Raw genomic sequence first — 12627 nt, forward strand, 5'->3', positions numbered from 1 at the left:
GGAAGCTGTGAGCAGAGGAGGGAACCCTACCCCCGGCCTTGGCTTCCCAGCCTCCTCCCCAGGTTTTCAATTAACGCCAGCGCCCTGCTGGTTTTATGGGCCCTCAGAGCCACACAAAGCCATCCTAGAGAAGCCTCCTACACAAGTAAATAAGATGGGGTTTAGGCCAGGACCCAGGCCTTCTGACGCCCAGAGCTTTTTCTAAGACCCTGCAATGGCTTCTGACGTCTCTGCTTGGATTACACCTTCCTCAAGGCTCATTTTCAGCCCCTGATACTCTTAGGCTCCCCCAACTAGAAGTGGGAGCCTGCTGGAGGGGGGACCCAGGTCTGCGCCCCACACACGCTGGCACTGCATGGAGCCAGGTGGGAGGGGAAGAAGGGACATGGGGCCTCACCTTAGCCAGCTGGTCCCCCTCACGCCAGAGGCAGAAGCCTGAGCAGAGGGTCTCCCCACGTCTGTACTCCGGAGTCTCACGGTGTGTGGGCAGCGTGACGGACCTCAGCGCAATGACATAGGGGTCTCTGGAGCAGAGAGAGGGCCGGAAAGGGACAGGGACCAGCACAGAAGGCGGTGAAGGCCTTTTCTGCCAGCCAAGGCTGGGCCCTGCCCCTGCTCCTGCCCCAGGACCCCAGCACTGCCTGCCTCACAGGGGCTGTCACCCACAGAACCTGGCCCAGGGCCAGGCTGGAGAGCAGAGGCACCGGAACTGGCAGGAGTCGGCCAGTCCTCTGCGGACTGTCTGGGAGAGCCCTCCACTGGGCCCCGTGGGGGGAAGCACTGTGTGCCCTGGGATTCTTTTCTGGCATCTGTCTGTCCCTGTCCCCAGCAGAAATGGTGCATCCGCCTGGCTCGCATCTTCCAGTCAAAGTAAGGCTCTCAGAGGACAGAGGCTGAGGAAGGATGTCCTGTCTGTGGCCTGGGGCACCCAGGGCATGAGTGACCGGAGGGGAAGGGCGTGCCCTATAAAGCCATGGGGGCCCAGAAAAGGATGCCTGGAGTCCACAGCCAATGAGCAGCAGAGCTCTGACTCTAGGCTGGCGCCCTTTCCCTGGGGAAGGAGAGGGGTCCTCCCACCACATTGTATCCCACAGCGGGCAGACACCCACCCATTGTCACAAGGCTTCCGCCGTGAGGCCAGGATCACAAAGTCCTGGGACTTGGCATCGCCACCCAGGGCAGGGCTGATGACGTGATAGATGGCGTCGTCCTCATCCACCTGCTGCACCAGCTCCACGCTCCTGCAGGGGTTCAGAGCTCAGCCCGGCCCTCCCGTGCTGCAGCCTCTCTGAGCAGCTCCTGCGGTGGACACTTTGTCCCCTGAGTGCTCAGCAGGGATGAGGAGGAGGGCAAGAAGTCCCTGCCTAGAAAGACACACGGGCACACACCCAGGCACAGAGACAGGCACACAGACACACAAAAACACACATCAACATGAACACGAGCAAACACACACACCCAGGCACACACACACAGAGGCATGTCTAGACATGCACACAGGCCATGTGCAGATACACACAGACACACAGCAAAGGTGCGCACACGCAGGTAGATAGACACGCACAGAAGCAAAGGCACCTACACACGCACAGACACGCACAAGTGGATGCGTGCACACAGAGACACAGATGCACACAAGCAAATGCATGCACACAGACACACAGCACACACAGACACACACTCAAGGCAATGTGCACACATGTGGGTGTATATGCACAGGTCAGGGGCAGGCACAGGTGCACACAGCCCACACAGCTGAGTGGTGACTGGTAGCTGTGCAATGCCCTGTTAGTGCCAGGTGCTGCACCAATGCGTCACACGTTTTGATGTGCTGTCTTGCTTTATCTCCACAGCAGCCCTAGGAGACAGGCACTAGGTAGCCCCATTTTATAGACGGGGGTGCTGTGACTCAGAGAAACGACCTGCCCATGGCCACAGAGCTAACGAGGTAGCAGGGCTGGGATATGCTCATGCCATCGGGTGGCTAAGCTGTGCTGCAGGCCCGGGCACATATGCACCAGGTGCACACACATGGACTTACATACACCAACACATGCACACATCAAGGACATCCATGCAGATACACACGAGTTCGTCCAGACCCACCGCCTTCTCCCCCTTCTCCCACCACACTCGGAGGTTGCCCAGGGAGCAGGGTAGGCGGAAGCAGGCTAGGGGCTCCCTTTCCCCCCAGGGCACTGCCCACCCCAAACCCCATCAAGTACTGAAATTTGATCTAGCCTTCAAGGCGCTTCAAGACAAAAAGCCTCCCCACTCCCTCACCCCAACTTCCACCACCATATCACCTCTCGGGTTCTATCGGGTCATCATCAATAGAAAGACAGAAAAATACCTCCTGCCTTTCCCGATGACCAACAGAGTGGCACCGCCAGCAGGCCTGGGCCACCCAGTCCTAGGCCTTCTCTCTTTTCTTTTTTAAGAGGCTTTTGTCCTAGTACACGTGTGGTTGCCAGAGAGCGAAAGTAAGAATCCACCCTGGGGTGGGGGCACGCCGCAACCCCTCCTCCTCCGTCCTCCTCCCAGGATTTTGAGCACACATGCACACGCACGTGCCTGGCATGAGTTTCAAACAATTGGGTCCAGGACTCAAACCACAGTCGGCCATGTAGGAGTCCAGTGACATAACCACTACAACATCTGCTGGCCCCCAGACCTGGGCCTTCTAAAGCAACACAGCTCATTGGCCAAAAAAAAAAAAAAAACCATTGGCCAAAAAAAAAAAAAAAAAAAAGAAAGAAAGAAAAAGAAAAAACCTTCCACAGGAAGCCTGGGTATAAACGGCTCCAAGAGGCCTTCTGGTGAAGACAGATCAGGTAGGAAGGAGAAAGCTGCTTTGTCAAAAATCAACTCGCCAGGGCTGGCAGGTGGCATGGTGGTTAAAGGTGCTAGACTCCCACGTGGCTGACCATGGTTTGAGTCCCGGACTTAGTAGCTTGCTCACGTTCCCCTCTCTCTCTCTCTCTCTCTCTCTCTCTTTCTCTCTCTCTCTTACTCTGTCCCTCTGTGGTCAAATTAAAATAAATAAATAAAGTTAAATAAAATAATTATTTTACAAAAATTTTGACAAGTGACTGGGTCACAAATTTCCAAATGCAGAGATGTCTTTATAAAAACAGAAGTGCTGGCCCCTCGTGACGAGCCACTGGAGAAATCAAGAACCCCCTTGAAGCTAGGGTGCTGCCATAATTGCAAATGACTTTAAGAGGACTTGAAGAAAGACCAGTTTAAACTTTAACACTCCCATATGAAAGACTGAAACTTTGGCTATTTTCCAAAAATCAAATTTACCTTCTTGACTAACTTCAAGAAGAGATTCCTATGAAGAATCAGTGAATTTGGGGACTAACTGTATTGAAAAGAATAACATGTTAATATTCAGAGTCATTACTATATTCAAAGATAACATATTCACAGGGACCAGCAGGTGGTGTGGTGGTTAAAGTGCTGGACTCCCACATGGCCAACCATAGTTTGAGTCCTGGATCTGGTGACTTGAAAATCATGCTGGGTGCATGTATGTATGTCCCTAACATCCCAGGAGGAAAATGGAGGAGAAGGGATTGTGATGTGGCCATCCCCCCTTGAGGGGGTGATTTCTCACTTTCCCTCTCACTGTCTCCCTCCAGCCAGTACACATGCCTGATAGCAAAAACCTAAAACAATAATATATATATATATATATACATTCATAAGGAGAACCAGCAAACTTGGTAAATTCAGTAAACTGATCATTCAATTGTTAGCCTGAACCTGGGAGGGCCCCCCAACCCTCCAATTTTCGATCCCACCCCAAAAGATTCCTGAGTCCCCTTTGGGAATATAGAACTCTGCCGAATGTGTTTGAAAATCACTAAATTGGGGCCAGCAGGTAGCATAATGCTTAAGGCACTGGACTCTTACACGGTCAACTGCAGTTCAAGTCCCAAACCTGGCAGCTTGAAAATCATGCTGGGCACATATGCATGTGTGCCCAAAATCCAAGAGGAGGCTGAAGGAAAAGGGATTGCAGCATGGCCATCCCCACTTGGGGGTGGTTTTTCACTTTCCCTTTCTCTGGTAAGTACATGTACCCTATGGCAAAAACTAAAAACAAAAAAAAAAAATTCACTTGATTTATCCCTGAGTTCAAATCCATGACCCATCCCTTAAGCACTCGTTTTAAGATAAGGGACACAGGTCCCAGAAGAAAGTGACCTGCCTAATGCCACACACTAGTTGGGACACCAACAAGCTAAAGCCCAGGCCTCCCACTCCCATTCCAAGCTCAGCCCCTTCCCATGACCCTGACCCCACCTGCCCGGCCAGCAGGGGCAGAGCTTAGTGGGGGAGGCTCAGTGGAGGAGACTCCCTGCCTCACCCAGGGAGGGAGCCCGCTCACCGCCCGTCCACCCCGGCCCTCACCGGTAGTGCTTGTCCCACTCTGGCCTCCGAAGCAGGTCCGAGAGCAGCAGGAAGGCCTGGGCTGCATCCACGTGCACCACCATCTCCATATGGAAGGAGAGGAACTTGTCCTCCTCCAGAGTGTACAGGCGGACCTGTGGGGCAGAGGGGCCTCGTCACGGCTCCCCTCCCCAGCCCATGCCGGCAGCCAGGCCTGGGAGCTCAGAGCTGCCACCGATTTGCTGTGTGACTGTGAACAGGCAACTCAGCCTCTCTGAGTCTCAGTTGCATCTCCATGAGAAAGCGCTGCTGGGAAAATTCATAATGAGGAATGAGAAGGTCCCTTATGAAGCAGTGACTAAGGCAACAGGGGGATCCTCAGAGCCAGGTGCCTAACCAACCTCAGTGTCACGGGGGAAAGAGACTTGTCCAAGCGCACAGGCCGGAGGCACAGAGCTCAAGGCTTTCAGTAGTTTATGCCAACCCACCGTGCCCACCCCTGCAGAGACTCCCTGCAGAAGGGCACAGAGGCAGGGAGAAGGCAGCTGGGCAGGGCAGCAGACAGGAGACCTCTGGGCAGGAGAGGATTCCAGGGTTCTCCACTCCAGGCCCCATGGGGGCAGGCTGGTTTCCATAACTGGGTTAGTTTCATGATCTCACCCAGCTCCTTTTAAGAAATACACCTTTTGGGGCAAGCAGGTGGTGTGGAGGTTAAGGCGTTGGAGACTCTGCCTTGAAAATCACGCTGGGCACATGTGTGTGCATGCCCAAAATCCCGAGAGGAAACTAGAGAAGGGACTGCAGTATGGCTATCCCCCCTGGGAAGTGATTTCTCATTTTTTCCTCTCTCTCTCTCTCTCTCTCTCTCTTTCTCTCTCTCTCTCTGGAGAGCCATGTGCACACTATAGCAAGAAAAAAGGAAAAAGCGGGAACCAGCAGTTAGCGTAATGGCTATGTCGCTGGACTCCCACGTAGTCAACCGTGGTTCGTGTCCCGGACCCGGTGGCTTAAAACTCACGCCGGGCGCGTGCGCGTGCGTGCCCAAGATCCCGAGAGGAGAATGGAGGAGAAGGGATTGCGATGTGGCCATCCCTCCTGGGGGGGGTGATTTCTCGCTTTCTGTCTCTCTGTCTCTCTCTGTCTGTCTGGCGAGTGCACGCGCCCTACAGTGAAAATCTCTCAAAAAAAAAAAAAAGGAAAAAGCTAAATTCCTTTTTTTCTGTAGAGTTGTTTGCCTTAGGGCATGTGCACTCACCAGAGAGAGAGAAAGACAGAGACAGTGAAAGGGAAAGTGAGAAATCATCCCCCAGAGGGATGGCCATCCCACAATCCTTTCTTCTTTTGGGCACACACGCACACATGCCCAGCATGAGTTTCAAATTACCGGGTCCGGTATACTCAGACAGCAGTCAGCCATGTGACAGTCTAGCGACGTAACTGCTACCCCATCTGCTGCTCCCTCCTTTTTATAGAACATGTGTAGATGTGACAGAGAAAGAGGAACACCCTCCAGGGAGCTCAGTCACACTGTAACAGCTTGCCTCCAGCCTCCAGCCCACCAGGATCCTGGGCCTGCACCTGGCATATGTTTAGGCTGGGCAGGCAAGGGACCCAAACTGCAGAGGACACGTAGCTTCCAGTGCCAGAGTTCAACGCGTTACACCAGAGGATGAACCAAGAATCTACTTTTGATGTAGGTGGTTTAAGAGTTTCTGTTACGGGGCCAGCAGGTGGCATGGTGGTTAAAGTGGTGGAATTCCCACATGGCTGGCCATGGTTTGAGTCCTGGACCTGGCAGCTTGCTTTCTCACTCTCCCTCTCTCTCTATCTTTCTCTGGCAAAACTCATGTGAAAAATAATGTTAAAAATAATAATAAATAAATCTTTTAAAAAAAAAAGTTTCTGTTGCTGGGGCCACAGGTTGCTTAGTGGTTAGGGCGTTGGACTCCCATATGGCTGACCATGGTTTGAGTCTCAGACCTGGCAGCTTGCTCTCTCTCTCTCTCTCTCTCACTCTGTTCCTCACTGGTCAAACTAAAATAAATAAGTTAAATAAAATAATTCTTTTTTAAAAAAAGTTTCTATTGCTTGCCATTAGCCAGCTCTGGTTGCTCAGAGGAGAAAGGAAAGGCGGACGATGCACTCACTGACCTGATTGATTTCCGAGGACAGCACCCAGTTGTCCTTGGCCACCAGCATCTTCAGGGAGGAGACGTTGTTGTAGCTCAGGTACACCTAAAGGGCACAGAGACACTGGCCCCCTGCTTCCTCGGGGCCCCCGTGCCGCAGTCACGCTGGTGAGCGGGAGAGACACCAGGCCCACCGAGGGATGCAGGTGCTATGGGAAAAGCCCTGGGCTTTGGGAAGGAGGTCCAGGCTTCTAGACCCACTGCGTGACCCTAGACAGGCCAGTCTACCTTTCAAGGTTTCCGCCCCCTCCTGCCAAACGGATGATCCCTTTGCTAACTGAAACAACTGGAGACATGGCCTCCGCGTCCTGTCCCCTCCAGGCCTTCCTCCAGACACACTCGGACAAGCAGGAGAGGGCGGTAGGACTCCAGGAGCCTAGAATAGACTCCTTGCAGAGGGCCTTACCTGGTTGCTAGGGTCCCAGGGCACGGAGAGGGGCATTTCCGCCTGCTTGCAGGACACAATGTACTTCCTGGGAGGGAGGGAAGTGGACAATCTGGGTCCCTGGGAAGTCTGTCACTTTCAGCAGACTTTGCTGCAGGCCTACTGTGTGGCAGGCTGAGTCCAGCAGGGTGGGAAGCCCAGGTCTGGGTAGGAGCCTGGATGGACACACAGGAAGCAGCACCTGGGAGCGCACCACCTGCGCCAGGTGCACTGAAGGGAGCCCAGAGTGCAGGAACAAGCCGGGACGGAGGACTGCAGGGTGTAAGCGACTTCCCCCTTAGGCCTCGGTGTCCTCTCTGGGAAAGGGGGTCAGTACTCACACCTGCCCCCAGGAGAGCAGCATGTGGCACGTGGCAGATGCTCTAATTGCACCCTTTCCTGATGAGCCCCAGCTGGGAGCCCCACCGAGTTTACAGCCTCTCAGGTTGGAGAAGTGCTTTTGCGGCAGGGTCCAACAAGCCTTTGCTTCTTAAGTAACTGCCTCCTCTCTTTGAGCCTCTCTTTCTTCATCTGCCAATGGGCACCAGAGTCCATGGAAGAAGGACAGGATTTAAAACTCTGGTTTTCAGCTCTGGGTCTATAGCCACCTGTGTGTTCGCAGACACACCCCAACCCATCTGCCCTGAGAGTCCCCACCTGTATAACAGGCCACAGACCACGGTGTAGCGGGGCCAAAACAAGAGGCTGCTTGGGTACTGAAGGGACCAGCCCCGTGCCCAGCCCCTGGCAGCCCCAGAAAGGTGAGCACCTTGGGTCGGTGAAGCAGCGGGCAGCCCTGCCCCTGCCTCTCCCACCCCCCAGCCCCACTCACCTGTCCAGGCGGATCTTCCTCCTGGCACTGGCCTCTCGGTAGCGCCGCTCACCATCCTGGGGAGGAAGCAAGGACAGTGGTTTGGGAGGACAGCCAGCTAACCCCACCCCCATCCCTGCCTCTCATCCCTGTCCCCCACCTGCCCCGAGGACCCCCAGAGGCTCTGTAGCCCCAAAGTAACGTTCAAATCCCACCGGGGCCTCTTGGCCAAGAAAGTGCTGGGGAACAGGGCTGCAGCCCCAGCTGTCCTCAGGCTCTCCAGGTGACCTTGGGAGCACCACCTCCGGTGACCAGACCTCAGTTTGCCCCCCTGTAAGATGGGGATCCTTAGAGGGTATTTCTGATGGCAGCAGAGCCCCAGGGCTGGCACTCTCCCCACGTGCTCCCATGGGAAGTTTCACCCAGCCCTTACCACACCCTCTGAGGCTGCGACTAGCACGTGCCCCATCTTACAGAGGGCATAGGGGCACAGGCAGCTCAATGGCTTGCCCGAGGTCGTAGGGCTCAGGGGCGGAGCCGGGATGGAAGCCCACCCTCTTTTCTTAACACCTCTACTGTCAACCCTGCTTGAACCCCAGAGGGCAGGTGGCTGCAGCTCCCATCTCCTGGCCCACACCCTCCTCCCACCCACACGGCTGCGCAGTGCCCCACTGCAGAGCAGTGGGTTCTCTGCAGCCTGTGCTCGGTCCAGTGAGGCAGGGGCCCTGTGAGAAGCAGGGAACAGCATCTCCTAGGTAGGCTGCCGCCCATCCCACTGTAGGTACGAGGGAGATGGCCTGTGAACTCAGGCCCCTGACTTCTGTCCCATGCCCTTCCCTCTCCTGTCACCCTCATCCTGACAGTCCGCACTCACTGAGAGTTTCCAGGGCTTAGCCAGGCAGTGGGTCCCCCAAATACCCACCCACATAGCCTGTGAGCCAAGAGCCGCAGACACGCCCACTGTACGGAGGGGGACTGAGCTCACTCGAGTGGGGCAGAGGTGAGCTGGCAGCCACATAGACCCCAAGCCAGTGCTCCCCCACCTCTGCAGGCTTGTGCAGCCATTAACACCCAGCTGTGAGCCAGACCCGCACACGTCCTGAGTTCTGTCACCAGAGCAAGATGCCACCTCACACAAGGAGCATCGCAGAGTCACTCAGAGCTGGCTGTGCCCCAACAGAGGGGCCGGGCTGGGCCTGCCAGGGGGCCAAGAGTGAGGAGAAGATGGCTGGGGCGGGCAGGGCGCTGCCCACTCACCCCTGGCTGGGGCCGAATCCGGGGCAACATCTGGGGCTGGTCATCCACGTCCAAGACCATGAAGGTCATGAAGGCGCTGTTGATGTGCCGCCGATGGGTCTCGGCCTCCTGGCGATAGGCCTCCACGCACACGCCCACCTCCATGCTGTGCAGAGGGAGAGCTGCTTCGATGGTGCACTGACCTTCCAAGGTCATGCCCCTCCCCAACAGCCACGTGTATATGCACACATATGTACAGACAGGTACTGCACACACATACATGCACACATGTGCACACACAGGTGACACACACAGACACGCACGCACACTTCTGTACCACCTGGGTCACAGTCCAGGTTTATCACCGGCAGGAAACCTAGACCCGTCCCTGCCAGCTGCACTTACGGGCATCTACTGTGCGTCCAGCCCGACAGGGACCCAGAAACAAGCAAGTCTGTCCCGCCCAGGCCTCAGGGGCTCACAGCACACAAGGAAGCAAAGTGTGAGTGCGCTACCAACCGCAATGGCTACAGAAGGGCGTGAGCAAGGGGCACGGAGGGGACGCCAGACTAGAAAAATGGCCAGCGCCCATAAGTTCAGAGGCCCCGTGTGGGACAGCTGCTCTCCTCACAGCTCAGGGGCTGCTACATCATCTACCTGTGTCAGCGGTAAAAGCCGCCCCCATTCTCCCTAGTTTAGGAAGTTCCACGGTGGCAGGATTTGGGTGTGATGCAGATGGGGAAGCCAATATACCAGGGCGATGATTCACCCAAGGCGACGTCACCAATCAGGAAGAGGGTCTGGCCTAGAACTGGGCTTACAGCCCTGGGAAAGGGCTCTCCCTGCGTACGGAGGTGGGTGCTAGTTGACCTGCACAAAGCCGCGGTCACCGTAACAAACAGCAGCGATGTCTTCTTCGTTTACCTCAACGGAGCAAGCTCTCGGGCATTCTTTTTTTTGGTAAGGTTTTTGTCATAGGGTGCATGTACTTGCAGAAAGAGGCAGGGAATGACAGAGTGGGAACGTGAGACATCAACCTCCCCTGCAAGGGAGATGGCCACACCACAATCCCTTCTCCTCCATTCTCCTCTTGGGATTTTGAGCACACAGACACACATGTGCCCAGCATGGTTTCAAGCTACTGGACCTGGGACTCGAACTGCAGAGTCAGCATGGGGGATCCAGCACCTTACCTGCTGGCCCTGTGGCATTCTGCTAGCAACGCTAGAACTGTAACACTAGAACGCCCAGCCCAGCCCCTCACTGAATCCTCACATGAGCTGGCCGTGGTGATCCCCATTTTACAGGCGAAAGAGCAGAGGCTCAGAGGGGTTAAGTAACTTGCCCAAGGTCACACAGCTAGTAGGAGGTGGAGCCAAGCTTAAAACCAGGCAGCCTGGCTCCAGAGCCCTCACTTTTCACACTCTTGTTTTGTTTCATTTATTTATTTTGAATTTGCTATAGGGCACGTATGCTCACTGGAGAGAGAGAGGGAAAGTGAGAAGTCAGGGAGGATGACTGCACCCTGACCCTTCTCCCCCATGCTCCTCTCAGGGTTCGGCCACTTGTGCACATATGCCTAGCATGGTTTTCAAGCCACCCAGGCCGGGACTCAAGTTGCAGTTGACCAAGTGGGAACCGGTCACTCAACCACCAGGCTACCAGACGGCTCTTTATTTTATTTTATTTATTTTATTTTTTTTTTGGAGAGGTTTTTGCTATAAGGCACGTGCGCTCGCCAGACAGACAGAGAGAGACATAGAGACAGAAAGCGAGAAATCACCCCCCGGGGGAGATGGTCACGCCACAATCCCTTCTCCTCCATTCTTCTCTCGGGATCTTGGGCACACGCACACGCGCCCGGCGTGAGTTTTAAGCCACCAGGTCTGGGACACGAACCGTGGTCGACTACGTGGGAGTCCAGCAACATAGCCATTACACTAAGTGCTGGTTCCCGGCTCTTTATTTTAATGATTCCACTATGATCTCTGAAACCACCGGAAGATACTTACTGAAAGTAAGCTTTCACGGGAACAGGCACCAGAATTCACTCTACGGGTAAGGATCTGGGTATTAGCTGTTTGGGGAAATGGTGGGACACGGTTTGAAAAGACGAATTATGGGACCAGCAGTTAGTATAATGGCTATGTCGCTGGACTCCCACGTAGTCGACTGTGGTTCGCGTCCCGAACCCGGTAGCTTAAAACTCACGCGGGGCGCATGTGCATGCGTGCCCAAGATCCCGAGAGGAGAACGGAGAAGGGATTGTGGCGTGGCCATCCCCCCTGGGGGGTGATTTCTCACTTTCTGTCTCTCTGTCTCTGTCTGCCTGGCGAGCGCACATGCCCTATAGCAAAAACCTCTCCAAAAAAAAAAAAAGATGAATTACCAGGACTTGGCCCTGTGATCTGAGCGTCAGCAGATGCTGGGCCCAGAGCCGGGAGAGACAGAGACACACCGAGCCCGTGATACATGCTGGGAGGGACTAGCTGGGGGAGCTCAGACCAGGGGTCCCTGGCCCAGCTGGGGTGGGCAGGAGGGGAGCCAAAGAAGGCTTGCAGAGAAGGGAAGATCAGATCTGAGCGTGGGTGTCAGTGGAAGCATCCGGGCGGAGTTAGACCCCACACGAGGGCAAAGGGCTCAGGCAGGCTCGCAGGAGGGTTCTCTCTAGGGTCAGGAAGAGCCATCGGCCCTGGGTGGCCCCAGCCCCACCCAATCCAGCTCCTCACCTGTGCTTGAAGGCATTGTTCACGATGGCCTTGAGCACCAGTCGGTCCCCCACCTGGGACGGGCCTCGGAAGTGGAACATCTCAATGGCCTTCAGGGTAGGGTGGGCACGGCAGAACCGGCTAAGGAGGCAGGAGAAATGTCCCCAGTGCTTAAGCTACTGGCTTGGACCAGCCTTCTTCCCAACCCGTCTCCTGGAACCACCCACTGCCACCCAACCAAGTGACGGTTCTGCTCAGAGGCACAGAACTAGGGTCCCGTTCCACACCTTAGAATACGGAGGTCTCTGTGCATGGCTGGAAAGAGCTGAACTTGAGGTGGTAGAGTAAACTGCTTCCCCATTTTCCTTGCCACTTTCACACCTTAGCTTCTGCTGTTCCCTCTACCTGCAAGCCCTCCTTTGCCTAAAGCTACTTGTTATTCAAGGCTCCTCCTCCAGGAAGCCTCCCCTGACCACCCAGGCTCTCATCTTCCTCTGAGATCTTACATCCACAGCTGGACTGCCCCAAGCGGCACTGCAGTGCACTATCTCCCACAGGCCGAACACAGAGGAGGGGCCACCTAGCCAGGCTCTGAGGATGGCAAGGATCACCTGCCTGAGGAGGGCGCAGGTCCAGGAGGGCATGCCCAGCAGAGGGCACAGTCCCGGAGAGGTGTGAGAGGGTCAGTTAGCTCATGGCAGTGGTCACACCTAGGAAAACTACCCTGCCACGTTGGGTGCATGGAGCCCAGACAGGTGCAGACCGTAGGAGAAGGAAGGAATTATTTTCACCTCTGCTTCCTGGAGGAGGTGGGTGGATTTAGCAGATACAGTGAAGGACACATAGGGGGTGGCTACA

The 12627-nt window shown here is 55.3% G+C and overlaps 1 protein-coding gene across 1 annotated transcript in view; it reads right to left on the bottom strand.

The window, feature by feature from the left end:
* ACOT11 (acyl-CoA thioesterase 11) overlaps positions 1–12627 on the bottom strand; it is a 59587-nt gene that overhangs the window by 880 nt on the left and 46080 nt on the right. The window contains exons 9-16 of the mRNA XM_006146149.3: positions 11791–11910; positions 9083–9227; positions 7847–7902; positions 6997–7063; positions 6553–6636; positions 4423–4556; positions 1110–1241; positions 398–524 (exon numbers count right to left, since the gene is read on the bottom strand). Coding sequence (XP_006146211.1) covers positions 398–524; positions 1110–1241; positions 4423–4556; positions 6553–6636; positions 6997–7063; positions 7847–7902; positions 9083–9227; positions 11791–11910 — 865 coding nt within the window. The remainder of the gene's footprint in view (positions 1–397; positions 525–1109; positions 1242–4422; positions 4557–6552; positions 6637–6996; positions 7064–7846; positions 7903–9082; positions 9228–11790; positions 11911–12627) is intronic.

Source organism: Tupaia chinensis, unplaced genomic scaffold, assembly GCF_000334495.1.
Source record: "Tupaia chinensis unplaced genomic scaffold, TupChi_1.0 Scaffold000165_2, whole genome shotgun sequence".
NCBI lineage: Eukaryota > Metazoa > Chordata > Mammalia > Scandentia > Tupaiidae > Tupaia > Tupaia belangeri.